At 39.5% G+C, this 19,590-nt stretch overlaps 1 protein-coding gene across 1 annotated transcript; it reads right to left on the reverse strand.

Annotated features, from left to right (window-relative positions):
- Positions 1 to 477: 477 nt before the first annotated feature.
- On the reverse strand, positions 478 to 2,256 carry LOC114313079 (protein JINGUBANG). The gene has a single exon (XM_082920420.1). The coding sequence runs from the start codon at positions 2,116 to 2,118 to the stop codon at positions 703 to 705; it is 1,416 nt and encodes a 471-aa protein (XP_082776546.1). The 5' UTR covers positions 2,119 to 2,256; the 3' UTR covers positions 478 to 702.
- Between the last annotated feature and the right edge of the window lie 17,334 nt (positions 2,257 to 19,590).

Here is a 19,590-nt window from a genome sequence, read left to right on the forward strand (position 1 = left end):
CTTTTCAGCCAGAGATCGGATTAAAGCGTGTTGTTAGGCCCGTGAAGACCTACCACAGGTCCTATTTTGATAATCTGAATCGTTCAATGTATAGAACTCGTTGAGTACTTTATTCATGTAAAAAATCACATTGATTGAATATCGATAGCTACTTGATCAAATCAAATTTCTGTCAATTGTAAATATAATTTGAAAAATAAATTATTGACAAAAATCTGGTCCGATCAAATAACTATTGATATCCAATCAATATGATTTTTTATAGAAATAAAATATTAGACGAGTTCTACATATTAAACGATTTAAATTATAAAAACATGACTCGTTATGGGCCCACGAGCAACAGTACCGTCCAATTCACAAAATAAGCTTGAAGACAAGTCTCACCCATTTAAAAACACTCAATCCTCAAACAATGACAAATTTTAAAGAAAAGAATAAGATCTAGGGTACGGTAGGGGGAGTTATTCAGGGGTCTTAGTCAAGTGATATCTATGATTCATGGAGAAAGTAAAATTTACAATTTTGTTGAATTACAAAAAAGACGCGGGGTTTATATATTGATAGAGGTTGTAATCACATGATATGATACCAAGTAGATTGAATAATTTTACGAGCCGTAGACCATGCAAGCCACTATTTTGTCAAAAAAGCCAAAGTTCTGTACCATACCAGTACACCACCATAGTCCTGCACATGAATTCACATATTTTGAAACTGCTGAAAATCAGGCGCGTATTGAGAAACTCTCCAAACCTTAACCGACTTGTCCAAACTCCCACTATATACTACCCACCGTCGATCATCACCACCGGCCTTCTCGTTGTGATCTTCCTCAACGGCCAAGCACTTAACGGGCCCACAATGGCCGGTCAGAACAGACAAGCAGGTGTGGTCACCACCCTCATCCCTCCTCCACACACATATACTCTTATCCGCGGATCCACTAAACAACATGTTCCCCGCCGTGGCCAGGCACAGCACGGCCAGCTTGTGGCCGCGGATCACCCCTCTGTGGGCCATCTTCTTCTCACTCTCCCAATAATTCACCAGCCCGTCAGACGACCCGCAGTATATCATCGCCGGCGGAGCGTTCACCACCACCGCCGTCACCGCACTCTCTTGCTTCAACAATGTCTGCACCAAAACATGCTTTGAAATCTTCCCCAATAATTCCCTCCTCCATACCTTCACCGTCCCGTCGGCTGACCCCGTTAAGACCATTCCCCCGAACCCCGCCACCACAGAGTTTATTGAGTCGTCGTGGGCGTTGATGGATTCTAGGCATTTCGACTCAGATATTCTCCAAACTTTGAGGGTTTTGTCCCAGGAACCAGAGTAGAGAAGCCCTTGATCTTCGTCCAAGCTCATGCACGAAACGGCGTCGAAATGCTTGATCCATGGAACATTCCGGTGGCGGCGAACTTCCACGTAGCTTCTGGGGTTGAACGAGCTCTTCACCAAGTCTTTGGTGGTGGGTAAGCTTCCCAATCTCTTGTAAGGTTTCCGGAGATTCTTGGGAGAGAGTTTCCAGACCCTGATTTTACCGTCTTGGTGGCCGGTGAATATCCTATCGCCGGAGATAACAATGGCTTTAACTAAACCACTGTTTGATTTAAACCCAGAATACTCCTTAAAATTCTTCCAAACCCTAATGTTATTGCTATCGGACCCAGTATACAACAAATCTCCGGAAGCTGCCAGAGAATATATATGGCCTTCTTCGCGAACCATCGAACCAATCAAACCGTGATGAGGGAATTTGTTTTTGTCATCATCATCCATGGATGTCCTAGGGGAAGCTTGAGTCCATGGTGACCTGTTATAATAACGGGACGATTGGTTCAATGGCGAAAAAAAGTATGGAGAAGAGGAGGAGGTGGTGTCTACGTCTGTGTCACGGCTCAAGGAAGATCCCGCGGAGGCATTGCTGTTGCGGCGTGACAAGTAATAATTAGTCTCATCTTGCTGTTGTTGTTGTTGTTGTTGATTGGTCGAAACGCGACCGGATTCAGAATGCAAGAGCGTTGCAGACTTAGGACGCCGGAAACTGTTCCTCTCTCTAAAGACGGCGAGGGTGGCGCCGCCACCACCAGTGCCTCTGTCTCTTGTGATCATTCGGCAAGATATGTGGATGATGAGACACAGAAGAATTCGGAAGAGATCGAGGAAGAAATTGAAAGTCTGTGATTGAGTGATTTTGGGAGAGGGAAGAGGGAACAGTAGATAAATTCTTGGGGAAGGGTTAGGATGATGGAGGAAGAGGGGTATATATATATATATATATGTGAGAGGTGATTTTATTAACATTAGGGTGGTTGAATAGTAGGTGCATGAGGACACGTGTTGGGATCACATATTACGTATGTTTTATGAATACGAAGATCTCAGAGAGTCTCCGGGAAACCGGGTGAGCCCGTAATAAGGAGTGTGGCGTGGCGACGAGTATCACGTTCGTTTGTTTGAGGGGTGTGTATGTATATGTGGTTCTTTCTAGAAGATGACGTGGTAAGGAGGAGAGATGAAGAGGTTTTTACTGTTTAACGAGGGGGGAAGAAAAAACAATGACGTGTTTTTGACGTTGTTACGGGGATGAGGATGTTTTGACCTTTGACTTAGTCACTGGTAAAAGTTCAATTTTAGAAACTTTCCAATAGTTTATAATTATATGGTCAACGATCTTGAGAATCACGTGACTTTTTACAATGGTCGATGGGTGACACACCCCTAGGATTTATCTTCCTAAATAATTTTATCTTCTGTCCTAAATTATTTATAATTATTAAATATATCTTGAAATTTTTATATTTTGAAATTCTCATATAATTTAATAATTATAAATAATTTAGGATAGGAGAACAGGGTAATTTAGAGACAGAGGATCCTCATTGGATTTTACATTAACGCAAGTTCTTTTGTCACAAAGTCTATTTTGACAAGCTAGTTAAAAGTCGATTTTTTAATTTTTTTTGAGTCATCATCTTTTTTATTTTTTTTACTCGTTTTTTTTAAAAAAATGAGTAATAAAAAAAATCAATAAATCAATTTTTAACCAACTTTTCAAAACACTTCAAAATATTAAATTTTATCTCAAATCATCTGTCTTAATCTATTTACATAATTTATAGGTGTTTTAAAATAAAAAATAAAATGCGAGTTTAATTCAAAAAATTTCCATTAACGCTATAAAGGATGGACGATGGTTCATTCCAAATTTACCACTAACTATAAAATTTTGTACAACAATATTATGTGATTGAATGTCTGTGGGGATATATTTTCTGAGTACCAACACGTGGCAAGGTGACACCGACGTATCGGCTGAGGTGCCACGTGTCCTGGTCATGACGCCGAGGTTATCTCGGCAAGGCCGAGGTTATCTCCGAAGATATCGAAATCCGAGATAAACGGATAAGGGACAAGAGTCCTAGAATGAAGAGGAGACTTAGTTAAGATGAGGATAAAGCTCTTGGGGAGTTTATCTTTATCTCTTGAAGAGTCCAAAGTAAGTATTGAGATGGAATCCATAGAAGTCAGGCTTCCTGTGGGACTAGGATTAAGTAAACTATAAAAGAGAGGCACCCCCGTGCGTCTAAGGTATGCAATTTATGCTTTAAGTAGTGAGTTTAGCACTTGATTATCTTTGAGAGATATACTGACTTGATCGTCAGAGTACCCCCGGGTGGAAGAACCACCGCCGGAGCCTTTTCTTTCTGTTACAGGTTAACTGAAGCCATCTATTCTGCCAGTGCTCTCTAGCTGATTACTAAGCCGGCAGTGTGATCAGAAAATTACTCACACAATTTGGCGCCGTCTGTGGGAAGAAGGAAGAATAGATGGCCAGTAACGCACAGAATGAAAAGATAGGGGATGACACTTCTGCTGGGAGTGGCAGACCTATAGACCTTGATATTGAAGGAGACAACAACAATACAAAAACTCATAACCAGGGCCACAGAGAGAATGACGTCGGCCAGGAGGGCGATACTTCGAAGAAGACAGACCAAAGCAAGTACTATAACGAAGAAAACCTCCAGGTATGGAGGGATAGGTGCCTTCGAAGGGATGATGAAGTAAGAGAATTGGCAAACAAGTTGGCAGACCTGCAGTCGGTCGTCAACTTCATGATGCAAAACAATGTCATGCAGCCACCATACCCGCTGCACAACACGCCAATTCCAGTAATTAATACCCAGAAGGGAGGAAGGAAAACAATTCCCGAAGCCCCTCAGCACAACAGAAGCGGAAGGCACTCTCACCGACCTTCCAGGGAAGTCGGGCGAGAGGAGTCGAGACGAGAGGAGTCCCAAAGGACGTACCACACAAAGGACCCAGAGCCCAAAGAACATCGGCATGTTCAAGGGCAGGCGCTCTGTTTGACACAACCCATAGAGAAAAAACAAAACGGGCTCACCACGAGGCCGAAAGTAGTGTGCCGAAAAGATTGAAGTCCAAAGATAGCCGAGCTCCAGGAAGAAGTAAAGAGGACTTGAGAGATTACCTCAAGAGAAAAAAACAGAATGCAGAAGCCGAGGTAACTTCCCCGGATAAACCGAAAACACCATTCTCGGTGGAACTGGACAAATTTGAAGCACCAAAGAGATTCAGTATGCCGAGGTTCCAAATTTATGATGGTAAGTCCGATCCCAACTTTCACGTTGGACTATACCTGAATTCAATGGCATTATATAGTGGGAACGAGCCGTTGCTCTGCAAAGTATTCCCCTTATCCTTCGGGGAAATTGCATCAGATTGGTTCCATAAACTACCTAAGGGAAGCGTAAAGACTTAGGAGGGCCTGGCTGAGATGTTTGTGGCCAGGTTTATGACAAATAAACTACAGCCCTTGAGGGTTGACGCACTGATGGCTTTAAAAATCACAAAGGATGAAGGTCTTAGGGCCTACGCAAAAAGGTACTACGAGGTGTTCAATCGAATACCTGAATGCAACCAAGAGGTGGCAGTCGTGTCTTTCAAGAACAGCCTGAAAGATGACTGCCCACTACGGAAGTCTTTGGCAAAGATATTGCCAAAAAGCATGGAGGAACTCATGGCGAGAATCGAGAAGTACGCCAGAGCCGAAGAGGATACGTCGGGAAACAAAGAGATAAAACAGAAGAAAGGAAACGGCTCGCTGAAGCGAAGCCGAGGCAACAATGGATCAACTAAACAAGAAACGGAATTGAGGGCTAAACAGGCAGTAACGACTATATTCCGAGTCCCGATCCACAAAGTCCTGGATCAAATACGAAACCAACCCTATTTCAGAGGACCGATAAGAACACCAGGGGAATTTATGAGAAGAAACGTCGGTAGGCGTTGTGCTTACCACAATGAAGAAGGGCACCCAACTCAGGGTTGCAGAGCCCTAAAAGCACACCTAGAAGACTTGGTGAGGCAAGGCCATCTGAGGGACCTTGTCGATGAGGCCAAGATAAGGGAAGAACAGGCAAGATTGCCTCAAGCACCAGCAGCTCTGCCTCCCCCAGCACAGCAACCACAAGCAGGAGGACCACGGGTGGTCAATGTAATTCACTCAAAAGTGAACGAAAACGACATACGAGGGGAGATCCAAAAGGTAAAACACCTACAGCACGTAAACCAGGTCGGACATAAAAGACCTCGGCCTGAAGAATGCCAAGGACCAACAATAGCCTTTACTGAAGCCGACTTAGAGATGGTCCAGCATCCACATAATGATGCCTTGGTAGTATCCCTCCAGGTTGGGGAGTGCCAAGTGAAACGCATCCTGATTGATCAAGGTAGCTCTTGCGACATCATGTATGTTAGATGTTACAAGGAGCTGGGCCTTTATCCGGATGACTTGGAGCAATCTAATGGCCGATGGTCGGCTTCAATGGAACGCCGACGTGGCCACTGGGCGCAACAAGCTTGGAAATACAAGCCGGCACTAAGAAGGTCAGGACAGAATTCATGGTGATTGACACGTCTTCGCCATACAATATCATCTTGGGAAGGCTATGGTTGCATGCAATGGGGGCAGTTCCCTCAACATTGCATCAACTACTGTGATTCCCTACAAAGCATGGGATAGAGGAAGTTAGAGGTGATCAGCTACAGGCGAAGAGTTGCTCCATGGCAGCAATGAAATCTACCTGCAGCGTGCGAGAGCCAGAGAAGGCAGAAATTGAAGATGAAGACTTGGAAGTCTTAGATGACGTCGGCAAAGAACCAGCCGAGAAGAGCGAAGAGGTGCTAAAAAAAATCCTCGACCAGGATGGGGATGAAGAACACTTTTTTCTTCTCGGCTCGGGCTTAGCCGAAGAAGAGGAAAAAGAGTTAGAGGCTTTTTTAAGAGCAAATATTGAGGTGTTCGCTTGGACACCTTACGAAATGCCTGGCATTGACCCCGAGGTCACATGCCACAAATTGAATGTTGACAGGTCGACTAAACTTGTAATTCAGCGAGCCAGAAGACCGACATTGATACACGTCGAAGCAGTAGAAGAAGCAGTAGACAAACTTTTGGAGGCCAAGGCCATTAGAGAAGTACACTACCCAACATGACTATCCAATACAGTGCGGTAAAAAAGAAGAACGGTAAATGAAGGGCCTGTGTAGACTTTACCAGCCTCAACAAAGCCTGTCCCAAAGACAGCTTTCCCCTACTCAAAATTGACCAGCTAGTAGATGCCACTTCAGGGCATGGAAGAATGAGTTTCCTAGACGCCTATAAGAGGTACCACTAGATCGCCATGTATCCCCTAGACGAAGAAAAAACCGCATTCATCACCCCAAAAGGCCTGTACTGTTACAGGGTAATGCCTTTCGGATTGAAAAACGCAGGAGCAACTTACCAAAGGCTGGTAACCAAAATGTTCAAACACCTGATTGGCCGAACGGTAGAAGTATACATCGATGACATGGTCGTGAAGACCAAGGAACCTATGGGACATCTTGCCGACCTAAAAGAAGTCTTTGATATACTCAAAACATACCGGCTCTGACTCAACGCATCGAAGTGCGCGTTTGGAGTTGGATCAGGTAAGTTTCTGGGGTACCTGGTAACAAGAAAGGGCATTGAGGCCAGCCCAGATCAAATCAAGGCCATCCTAGAGTTGAAGAGCTCGACATAGGCAAAGCAGGTGCAGACGCTAACTGGAAGGGCCGCAGCCCTAAACAGGTTCATCAGCAGAAGATTAGACAAATGTAAACCCTTCTTCAACTTGGTGAAGAAAGCCACGGACTTCCTATGGACTGAGGAATGTGAAGCCGCTTTGGCCGACCTAAAAAAGTATCTGACCACGGCTCCAGTCCTCTCAACACCTGAACCTAGAGAAGAACTGTTTCTGTATTTGGCAGTTTCAGAACACGCAGTAAGTGCAGTGCTAATCCGAGAAAAAAAGAGGGAGCAAAAGGCTGTTTACTATGTAAGCAAAACCTTAGCTGATGCAGAAACAAGGTACCTACCACTAGAGAAATTAATGATGGCCTTAGTAATGGCTTCAAAGAAGCTGAACCATTACTTTCAAGCACACAAGATTATAGTGCTAACTGAGCATCCATTGAAGTCCTTGTTACAACAAGGAGACTTAACAGGAAGAATAGCAAGATGGGCAGTGGCCTTGGGCCAGTACGACCTTCAGTTCAGGCCGAGAACAGCAATTAAGGGCCAAGTTTTGGCCGACTTCGTGGCCGAATTCATGCTAGAATCCATCAAACATCAGGCTCCGTTGAGCCAAGCTGAACGATGTCCAAGCAAACAAGGAGAAGCCCAGCCAAAGGCAAAAGAACAAGAAAAACTTAGACCTTGCAGCATTTACATCGGCGACTCCTTTCGCCTGTTCATCGATGGGAGCTCAAACTGGCAAGGATCAGGGGCAGGAGTAGTGTTAATATCTCCTGATGGGGAGATATTGGAACAGTCAATCCGATTAGGGTTCAAGGCCTCGAACAATGAGGCAAAATACGAAGCATTAATTGCGGGACTAAAGCTGGCAGCGGCAGCAGAAGCAGATGAGGTAATAATTTTTTGTGATTCACAACTTATAGTAAATTAAACAACAGGAGAATTTGCAACCCGAGATGAGAGGATGTCAGCATACGCAAAGGAAGTCATCAGGTTGGCAGCCTTGTTTCGCAACTGCCTACTCCTGCAAGTTAGCCGAGATGATAACGGCCACGCCGACGCGTTGGCCAACTTGGCAAGTTCAATACAAACTGGAAAAACAAGGACAATCATGATTGATTATTTGTCAAGCCCAAGCATAGAACAGCCGATCACAGAACAAAAGCAATGTGTGTAGACTTGGGACCAAGCTGGATGGATGCAATTGTTGCATTCCTAAAAGAGGGGAAGCTGTCAGAGGACCATAAGGAAGCACACAAGGTCAGATTGAAGTCGGCAAGATTCAATCTGACAGCGGAAGGACATCTCTACAGAAGGTCCTTCACTGGACCACTTTTAAGGTGCGTACACCCTTTGCATGTTGAAGATTTTCTATATGAAATTCATGAAGGGGTTTGTGGAAGCCACGCTGGGAGCAGATCATTAGCTCACAGGGCCATTACCCAGGGGTATTGGTGGCCCTACATACAAAAAGATGCTGAAGCCTACGTGAAGAAGTGTGAGCAATGCCAAAGGTTCGCACCATTGATACACCAGCCATCTGCTGACCTGAACCCTGTATCCAGTCCATGGCCATTTGCCCAATGGGGCATGGATCTCATTGGTCAGTTGCCCCAAGCAACTGGGCAAAGAAAGTACTTGCAGGTAGCAACAGATTACTTCACGAAGTGGATAGAAGTAGAACCTTTTGCCAAAATCCGAGATGTGGACGTCAAGAATTTCATATGGAGAAACATCATCACCAGATTTGGCATTCCAAGAGCAATAGTTGCCGACAATGGAACGTAGTTTGATAGCAAACTTATCAAGAACTTCTGTGCGAAATTCAAGATAAAGAATTACTTTTCAACACCAAGTTTTCCCCAAAGCAATGGGCAAGCAGAAGCATCCAACAAAGTAATTTTGGATGGGATAAAGAAGAGACTGCAAGCAACAAAAGGAAAGTGGGTGGACGAGTTGCCCAATGTACTCTGGGCATATCGGACTACGCCGAGAAAATCAACAGGGGAAACCCCCTTTGCCATGGCCTACGGCACAGAAGCAGTCATCCCACTGAAGATCGACATCCCAGGGATCAGAACCCAGGGAGTAGAGAATGGGACTAATGACATACTTCTAGCCCGAGATTTGGATCTCTTAGAAGAAAGAAGGGAGAAAGCTGCAATTCAGCTTGCAGCATACCAGCAGCAACTTGCTAGAGCTTACAATAAGAAGGTTAATCCAAGGGATTTCCAGGTCGGCGACCTAGTCCTAAGGAAAGTTGTTGGCAACAAGAAGGACCCCAGAGAGGGCAAGCTTGGCCCAAACTAGGAAGGACCCTACAGAATCACTTCGGTATTGGGCAATGGAGCATACCGACTTGAAGATAATGAGGGCAAAGCATTGCCAAGACCCTGAAACACTTGTAATTTAAAATTTTTCTATCATTAGATGTTCCTTGTTATTTTTTACCAACATCATCAATAAAATCTTAGCAGAATTTTCCAAGACTTGTGAGTTTATAAAAGATGCATAATGAATGTTTCTGAATAATGAGAACCCAAGTGGAACTCAGGTTCACATTGGGGACAGAGAGAAGACAAAAATACTTAACGCTTGTTGAAATTCGTAGCAATTTACAAGTTGAAGTTAAGCCGAGATAATTGTTTATCTTCACTTGTTGAAATTTGTAGCAATTTACAAGTTGAAGTTAAGCCGATATAATTGTTTATCTTCACTTGTTGAAATTTGTAGCAATTTACAAGTTGAAGTTAAGCCGAGATAATTGTTTATCTTCACTTGTTGAAATTTGTAGCAATTTACAAGTTGAAGTTAAACCGAAGTAATGCTTAACGCTTGTTGAAATTTGTAGCAATTTACAAGTTGAAGTTAAGCCGAGATAATTTTTTATCTTCACTTGTTGAAATTTGTAGCAATTTACAAGTTGAAGTTAAACCGAAGTAATGCTTAACGCTTGTTGAAATTTGTCGCAATTTACAAGTTGACGTTAAGCCGAGATAATTGTTTATCTTCACTTGTTGAAATTTGTAGCAATTTACAAGTTAAAGATTAAACCGACATATATTATTTAACACTTGTTGAAATTTGTAGTAATTAACAAGTTGAAGTTGAGATTAAACCAGTATATGTTTATCCTTGTTAAAATTTATAAGCAATTGGCAGGGCGAGAACTTGCCAAGGTATATCGTCAGTTGGGATAGCCGAGGTGTGTCACCCCAAGAAGGTTACATAAAGAAGGAAGAGTATACATATGCAGAATATTCTAAGTATAGAATCATACGAAGACAAAGAAGAGAAGACAAGAGTACAAGCACTTAGAAAAGAAAAATTATATTCATTCACCAAGAAAAAAAAAAGGAGAGGGGCACATCGGCCATACAAAGAACATACATTGTTCCCCAAGATAAAAAAGCAAGAAAATACAAGTAAGAAAAAGATAACAGCTAAGACTCCTCCCCACCAGTTGGTTGAGTTTGAAGATCAGATGATTGTTGAAAAGTCATCTCAGCAGCCTTATCCGCCGCTATCTCGGCATCAATTTCTTGTAGAGTTTCTTCAACACTCTTGTCTGCAGAGGAGACGTCGGCTGGTGCAATCTCGGGAACAGCTTCTATGGGAACCTCATCACCTTCCTCATCCTAAGTCAAGTCTAGGACTTGCTCATTCTGAGGAGGGGACTTGGCCCCATCAGTATCTTTGGATTTTCTGACCAAAGCCTCATCCTCTTCCTCATCGGCATCCTCAGACTTAGATTCGCCGACGTCTTGACTTGAGGATTGGGCAGGAGGGAATGGAAGAGGAATATTGTCGGCACTTCTCAGAGGCGAATCATCAGGGACATTAAGTTTTTTCAGAAGAGACATCCAACCAAGGGTGAAACCCTTGTTGCATGCCTACTTCACTTGAAGTTCATAGGCCTCAGTAATGTCGACCATGCCTTGAGTATACGCCTTTTCATCAGCTTCTTTTATTTCGGCGTCCTTAGTGGCCAAGGGCCTCCTGAAGCTCTTTTTCGGCCTGGGCCATTCGTTCCTCGGCTTCTCTCTTCTGAGATTCAGCCACTTTTCTGATCGCCTCAGCAGCCTCAGCCTTCTCTTCAACATTGTTCTGAGCTTTGATTGCAGCCTCGGCTTGATCCTCTAATTTTTTCATCTTTGATTGTAAGCCTTTATTAGTCTTTTAGAGGGAAGAAAACTCTCTCTTCATCTCGACAAGCCTCTCTCGATTCTCAAAAGATTGCATTGAGAAAGAGTGGGCATGCTGGATGGCCTGAAAGAAAACAGAGGTGTTAGAGAATACTCAAAGTATAAAATAAAGGGAAAAAAAGAAGAAAGATACCAAATAGAAAACATTTACCTGAACGGAGTGTTGAAGCATAAGGGCATAGTTCTCATACTCACTATACTGGGCATTTCACTCAAGATCGCCTAGAAGAAGCAGAGCGGTACTAAGTGCGACGCCGATATTTATATCATCGGCACTATCGCTCGCCATGACAGGCTTGTCTTCCAAAGTAATTGTGGGGCCCTAGGGGGCATCGGGCTTTTTTGATCCCGAAGTTGTTGCAGAAGAAGACCTCGGCTTTTTGGATTGTTGGGATTCTGGTGGTTGAGACTCAGAATGCCTCTTCCCAGCAGAAGGCTGGGATTTATCACTCTCAGCTAACTTTGAAATAGGGAGAGTGTCTTCAGACTCAACCTAAGCTACCTTGGCTTTTGGTTGAGCCTTTTTTATTCTTTTTGGCTTCGGTGGAGGAAGGGTTTGTGTTGGCTGCTCATCGACAGATGATGGAATACTGGCTAGAAGATCTTTTGCAACAGGCTTAGGGCGACCCATCTCGGCAGTAAGGACAAGTCGTCGCCGACGTTTTCATTCTGCAATTGGAACCAAGTATGGAACTGAAGTAGACGGTTGCTCGGCCGGATCAGAAGTTGACCCCTGATCTGTCCGAGATGTGGATGTAGTCTGTGGAGTAGTGGCAGAAGGTGGAGAGAGGCTTTTCTTCTTCCTCTTAGGGACGTCGGGCAACGTTGACTTATAAGTTGGGATAAAATTGAGCAGCAGAGACACCTTTCTTTTGTGGATTGGCAAGTCCAGAAGTTTCTTCAAATCCTTGCTGGGAACAAAGGATTGATGAAAATTTTTCGGTGGCAGACGAACAGCTGCAAGAAGAACAAACGTCAGAAACAAATAAAGTATTTGAGACTTCGAAAGAAAACAGGCAAAGCTGAATACTGGGCTCTTACCCTTGCCCTCTAAAACTGATCGAGGAAGAGGGTAGAGATGGATGTCCTCGTCTAGAGCAAACTCCCAATTTCCCGAGGTAATGAGGTAGTCATCTCCAGCCCCCTTGTTGGAGTCTGGGAGGTCGGCTACAATTTTGAATTCTGTAGACCTCGGCTTAAGGTAATAAATGTAGCCTTTTTCTTTCAAATTAAGGTCACACATGGTATAGCAATACTGGATATCGGCTAGGGTGATCCTAGCGTTTTCCTGTTTAGCTAAGGCTATGGCACCAAAGATCACTCGATAGGAGTTAATTGCCACTTGCATGGGGTTCAACTTATAGTAATGAAGAATCTCACGAAAAAGAATGTTGAGTGGGAGCCGGAGTCCACACTCAGTAAAAGCTACAATGGAAAAGGGCATGGCGTTTTCTATAGGCATGATGGAGTCATCATCCCCAACCAGCCTCAGATGGACATCGGTAGGGATGGAGAACTCTTGCCTAAAGTATTCAAGTTTGGTCGGGGTATCTACCCTATGTCTCCACATATCCATGATATCGGCCTGAATTAGAAAGGTTGAAATTCAGAAAGAAGATATTTCTAATTGATGGGACCTCGGCAAAAACCTAGGTTTGGGCTGGTACAGAAATTTATAAGGAATGTTTCAGTTTTACCCTAAATCGTAGGTTCTACAAACAAATCCCAAACCTAAAACTATGAAGATGAAGATAAAAGACATAGATCTGGAAAAGATACAAAAAACAGAAAACAAATACGAAGTTTCAAAATCAAGAACAGAGATGGACTATCAAGAACATGAAGAATACAAAGGGTTGAAGGCCAAGGACAGTGGCAAGGCGTGCAAAAAAAACTATGAACAGTACATGTATTTAGGGCATAAGCAAAAAGCGAAATCAACACATTCAGGTGTATGAACCGCAAATTAAAAGTTTCAATAGATGCAGTAAAAGCAACAGGTAATGAAGAATATTAACAGAATTGAAAACGAAAGGAACAGTAGCTTACCAAAAAAGAGTGAAGCCGGTATGAAGATTGCCGAAGTCAGACGAAGGTTGCAGGAGTAACAGAGTAGCGAAAGCTTCACCAGAAAAACGAACGAAGACAACGGCGGAGCTTGGAGCTTGAGCAATGGCGGATTTGAAAGAAAAAAGTTTAGAGAGAGAAAAAACAAGAGAAATCAGATACAGAATTGGAAAAGTAAAGAAAGGGGGAAAGATTTTGTCAAAAATGAAAATGGCGGCAAAAAAGTAATCAATACGCCTAGAAGAACGCATACGTCAGACGGCGCACGTAAGGAAGAGACGGCTTACAAGCGCGTCATGAACACGGTCCAATAAGGTAAGGACGCGTGAATAAAACGATTGAATGAATGATGCATGACAGCTCATACACGTGAAAGAGTTCACTGGAATTCTTGTTCTCTGAAGAGAACATGTCGGCCTGAAATGAATGATCTCGGTTGAAATACTGAAAACTGACGTACTGGAAAAATGGAATGATGTAGGTTTCATTACCTCAAAATGCCGAGGTAATAGAACTTAGGGGGTAGTTGTGGGGCTATATTTTCTGAGTACCAACACGTGGCAAGGTGACACCGACGTGTCGGCCGAGGTGCCACGTGTCCTGGTCGTGACGCCGACGTTATCTCGGCAAGGCCGAGGTTATCTCCGAAGATATCGGAATTCGAGATAAACGGATAAGGGACAAGAGTCCTAGAATGAAGAGGAGACTTAGTTAAGATGAGGATAAAGCTCTTGGGGAGTTTATCTTTATCTCTTGAAGAGTCCAAAGTAAGTATTGAGATGGAATCCATAGAAGTCAGGCTTCCTGTGGGACTAGGATTAAGTAAACTATAAAAGAGAGGCACCCCCATGGGTCTAAGGTATGCAATTTATGCATTAAGTAGTGAGTTTAGCACTTGATTATCTTTGAGAGATATACTGACTTGATCGTCGGAGTACCCCCGGGTGGAAGAACCACCGCCGGAGCCTTTTCTTTCTGTTACAGGTTAACTGAAGCCATCTATTCTGCCAGTGCTCTCTGGCTGATTACTAAGCGGGCAGTGTGATCAGAAAATTACTCACACAATGTCCAATTAATAATATTTTTTTGATTTATTTATATTATTATTGTTTTAATCATATAAGTTCATAACTAATGGTGAAGGCCCGGGGGGTCACGTATTTTGGGATTTTATTTTTATTTTTATTTTTTAAATTTGCAAACATAAAGAAAATATTTTCAATTAAAAAAATTAAAAAAATATTATTAGAGTGAAATGTCAATGACATTTTAAAAATTATGAGAATAATAATGGTTGTTTTAAGGGGATTTCTTTTAGGGTCTCTTATATTAAGATTTTATAGCATAAAGGATATTCAATATTTTAATAATGTCTAAGATCTCTCAAATTGATTTAGAGAAAATTCTACCCAGAGAATTTCTCTGGACTGCACAAAGAAAATCTCACCAGAGAAATTCACTTCAACCCAAAGAAATTCCCCTCTCTAACTCAGAGAAATTCACTCAAAACCAGAGAAATTCTCATTTCCAATCTAGAGAAATTCACTCAACCTAGAGAAATTCTCTCTCTCCAACCCAAACCAGAGAAATTCCATTTTCTGTGATTGGAATGTCAGAGATGGAGGGAAATTTCTCTACTTAACATCATGGGCAACTTTGTATACATCAAGAAGATAAATACAGAGGGGGGAAAATGCAATGAAGCCTATTACATTATATATATGTAGCCAATAAACGCCTTGACATCTTCACCAAACTCACATACTAGCAAAGGCTCGCTACCGGAACGCCGTACCGTGCCGACAGAAAGTCATACCTCCGGTCAGACAAAACACAGAAAGGACAGCTTCGATCGACCATACCTTGTCAGTAATAACCTTTTCTGCTTGGATCTGAGCGAACAGAGATCTCTTCGGCGACGATCTCTTCGACGGCGAACTTGGCAATAACGACAGCCGCCGGCGGACTAGCTTCTCCAAATCAATGCTAAACAACCCTTCGAATCGGTGTTGAAACGGTTTATGGTTGATTAAATCAGAGAGAGAGAGAGAGAGCGAGAGAGAGAGAGAGAGGGAGAAGGAGAAAGAGATTACATCTAATGGTGGAAGAGAAAACTTGAAGCGAAATGGTGCAACTCAATAGTTTAACCTAGTGAATCTGAGAAGAAAACTTGGAACGAAATGGTACAATCCAGCTCGTGTATGTACAAACAGATACATGGAGATACTGTAGAAAGTATATATTAAAATCTGTTAATATCTTATAATCGTCGTTCATACATGTTCGCATTGTGTCGAAAAGCTTAGAAATGTGTTCATGTGTGTAGAAGGAGAAAGCAAGTGAAATTTCTCTGGATATATGTGTGTAGGGTTAAGGGACCTTAAACATCACAAAATAACATTATGAATCTCTTCTATCACTAAAAGTGTGAGAAGGACCTTAAACTAATTTTCCCTTGTTTTAATTGAAAATAAAGAGACTATTATAAACCATATTATCTATGAAATTTTTTGAATGTAACGGTTGTGTCATTATTATTGACATGCAAGTATAAGTAATCTCATTATAAAGATATGAAATTTAGTGGATTGTTAGTTACATTTGACATGTAAGGTTTGCTCTCTATGTGTTTATGTACTATTAGTTGGTGATATCACATATCAATGATGACGTGGTATTATCATTATATTGAATTTTTAATCAAATTTTATATAAAAAAAAATTTATCATTATATAATTTATTTTAAGTCATATCCATTTTTTTTTTGGTATTGTCCATAATACACTAGTTACAAATAACATTATTTTTTTGATGTTTCTCGAAATCAATCGTAAAAACTTGCGTGAAATATTTTTATAAAAATTTTTAATATTGTAATTAATAAATGTCCCATCTAATTTAATTTTCTAACTCCGCCACTGTTCATAACCTTTTGTTGTTGGGTTGTGAACTAACATACACATGATAGTTACTTCAATTTAATTGAAAGATCTGTTTATAAATTGGTTGATTTTAAGGTAGACTAAGAACTATTGGTCCATTTGATTATAAGAATTTAAAAATTAGGTTAAATCACAAAAGGTCCATTTTGCAAGAGATTAAAAAAAAATACTAATCTCCTACAAGTGTGGTCCTTTGTAGTTGATGGCTCATGAAGGACGCAAGACTGTCGTGTAGGGTTTGCATTGGTGGGCAGTAACGGACTACAAGAGCGGATTCATTACAGGAGTGAGGATCTTCTCCTTGCGTCTTCTGTCCTTGCGTCCGTCCTTGCAGACCTTCGGGTCTACTTTTAGGCCCAATTTTGATAATCCGAACCGTTCATATTTTATGATTTATTCAGTATATCATACCTGTAAAAAATCAAGTTGATCGGATATCAAAAAGCATGTGTTTGAAAAATTGAACTAAACATTATTTTTTAAAGAATTTAATAAACAGTTTTCCGAACACATGATTTCTGATATCCGATCAACTTGATTTTTTACAGGTATGATATACTGAATAAATCATAAAATATGAACGGTTCGGATTATCAAAATCGGGCCTAAAAGTAGACCCGAAGGCCTGCAAGGACGGGCGCAAGGACGGAAGCCGCAAGGAGAGGATCCTCACTCTCATTACAGAGCAGCAAAGCGTTGCCTTCATTCCCCGTTGATAGTGGAAGCCCGTGTTTGGGTGCTATGCTCTTGGTTAAGCAAAATCATCTTTCTTATGTTCTAATCTATATGGGCTGCCAAGTTTTGCTAGATATTTTGAATGGCGAGCGCTCTCCGCAGTGGAATGTAATGACCATATGTATGGATATTAAAAATGCTTGTAAAATATTTTATTTTATTTTATTTATTTATTTTTTGTGTGTGTGTGTGTGTATTTATGCATTGGGTAAATTATACTTTGTCTCCTAAAGTTTCACCTATTTTTTACTTTAACCCTTTATGTTTACTATCCTTCCAACGTTGGTCCTTTATGTTTATAGTCCTTCCCACTTTTGTTATTTAAGCTTGATTTTTTCTACTTTGGCCATTCATATTTGCAATCCTTCCTACTCTACTCCCAGACTAACTTCCATCCAAAAAAGTAACAGAATTTATCACATCATTAACATATCAACTCCATATGTGATGTAAAAAATTAATTAAAGATGCAAAAAATAAAAAACAAAAAAATTGAATTTTTTTTTTAGTCTTTAGTGAATTTTTTTCCAAATTTATTCATAAATGTTATTACATTATAGACACATCTAGATTAGATGCAGCTAAAAAAATAAAAAATAAAAATTAACTAAAAAAAAATTTAACAAAAGACAAAAAAACGATAGTACATTTTTTATTTCAAAATTGACAATACAAGTGTTTGAGTCAGTATATTTTAATTTTTTTTTTACTTTAGTAAACTTTTTTTTCTTTTTTTAATTAATTTGTTTTTATTTTTTTAGTTGCATCTAATCTAGATGCATCTATAATGTAATAATGTTTATGAATAAATTTAAAAAAAAAAAAAAAGTTTACGAAAGACTAAAAAAAATTCCTATTTTTTTGTTTTCTATTTTTTATTTTTTGCATCTTTAGTAAATTTTTTACATCACTCATGGAGTTAATATGTTAATGATGTGGCAGATTCTATTGCTTGGTTCCATTTTTTCAAAAATACTTTTCAGAAAATTCTACTTTCTTGTTTTTCGTATTTTTTTTTTGTTTTTATTGAATTTTTTTAATATTTTAAGCAATTTTTTTTTTACTTTTTAGACATACCTAACATAAATATACCTAAAAAGTAAAAAATTTGTGAAAAAATCTTTTAAAAACTCACTAAATACCAAAAATACAAAAAAAAAAAATACGAGAATTCAGTACATTTTTTTTTGTATTTTTATGTATTTATTAATTTTTAAAAATATTTTTTCACAATTTTTTTAATTTTTAGATACATTTAAGTAAGTTGCATCTAAAAAAGTAAAAAAAAAAATTAAAATTTTAAAAATATTCACTAAAAAAAAAAACATGAAAACTAAAAAACTCAATTTTCAAAAAACTTAATCCAAATAACTTAAACCAATGACACTGAATAATTTTTTGAATGGAAGTTAGTTTAGAAATAAAGTGAGAAAAATTGTAAATAATGTTAATAATGTATATAAACTTATGGGCAAATTACACTAATAGTCTCTATAGTTTGGGGTTTGTGTCACTTTAATCCCTGACTTTTCAATTGTGACACATTTGACCATGAATTTTGAATCTTGTTCCAAATAAGGACAATTGAACATACCATTGCTTAATTTCAAGGGCAAAATCATCAATTTGATAAAATATAAACTAATTTGACAAAAATAAATGTCAAAAAAATATTTTAAAAATTATTTTTACCCACCAAAAATAAAATTATGTAAAATTGACAAATTAATAAAAATTACATGATTAATTTTTAAAAATTAATTTTACATGATCATCATCCAAATACAAAATAAAAATTAATTTGGTAAAAAAAATAAATGTTAAAAGATTTATCAATTTTATATAATTTTTTCTTTAGTAGCTAGAAATAATTTTTAAAAATTCAAAAATAAATTTTTGACATTTATTTTTGTCAAATTAATTTATATTTTATCGAATTGACGATTTTACCCTTGAAAAATCTAATAGTATCTACAATTATCCATATTTTGAACAAAATTCAAAATTCAGGATCAAATGTATCACAATTGAAAACTCAATGATCAAAATGACACAAGTTTCAAACTATAGGGACCATTAATGTAATAAGTTATTCAATTTTATTGTTCTACAACTACTTGTGTCTATTCCGTGATATTTCTATAATTTTTTTTGTTGTCACCCCTTTTTTTTTTTTTTTTTTTTTTTTTTTTTTTTTTTTTTTTTTAATACCCAAGTATCTAGTTTGTTTTTCCGCCGTTTTTTCTTACAATTCTCTTTCCCTAATTCAAAATTGGCATTAGAAGTCCAAAAGATGTAAAGAATACATAACATGCTTTTAATGTTATGTTTGGTCTAGCTGCATAATTGCACCGTCCTCCTGCCAAAGTTGCTTCTTTTCAAAGTTCATTAGCATGCTTTTAATGTTACGTTTGGTCTAGCTGCATGAATATTGCACCCTCCTCCTGCCAAAGTTGCTTCTTTTCAAAGTTCATTAATAATAGACTGAACCTTTAAATGATTTATATCTCAAAAACGATGGGAAAAAAACCGATAGAAATATAAATTAAA

This window comes from Camellia sinensis, chromosome 3 (genome assembly GCF_055761805.1).
Source record: "Camellia sinensis isolate YWXY chromosome 3, ASM5576180v1, whole genome shotgun sequence".
NCBI classification, from domain to species: Eukaryota; Viridiplantae; Streptophyta; class Magnoliopsida; order Ericales; family Theaceae; genus Camellia; species Camellia sinensis.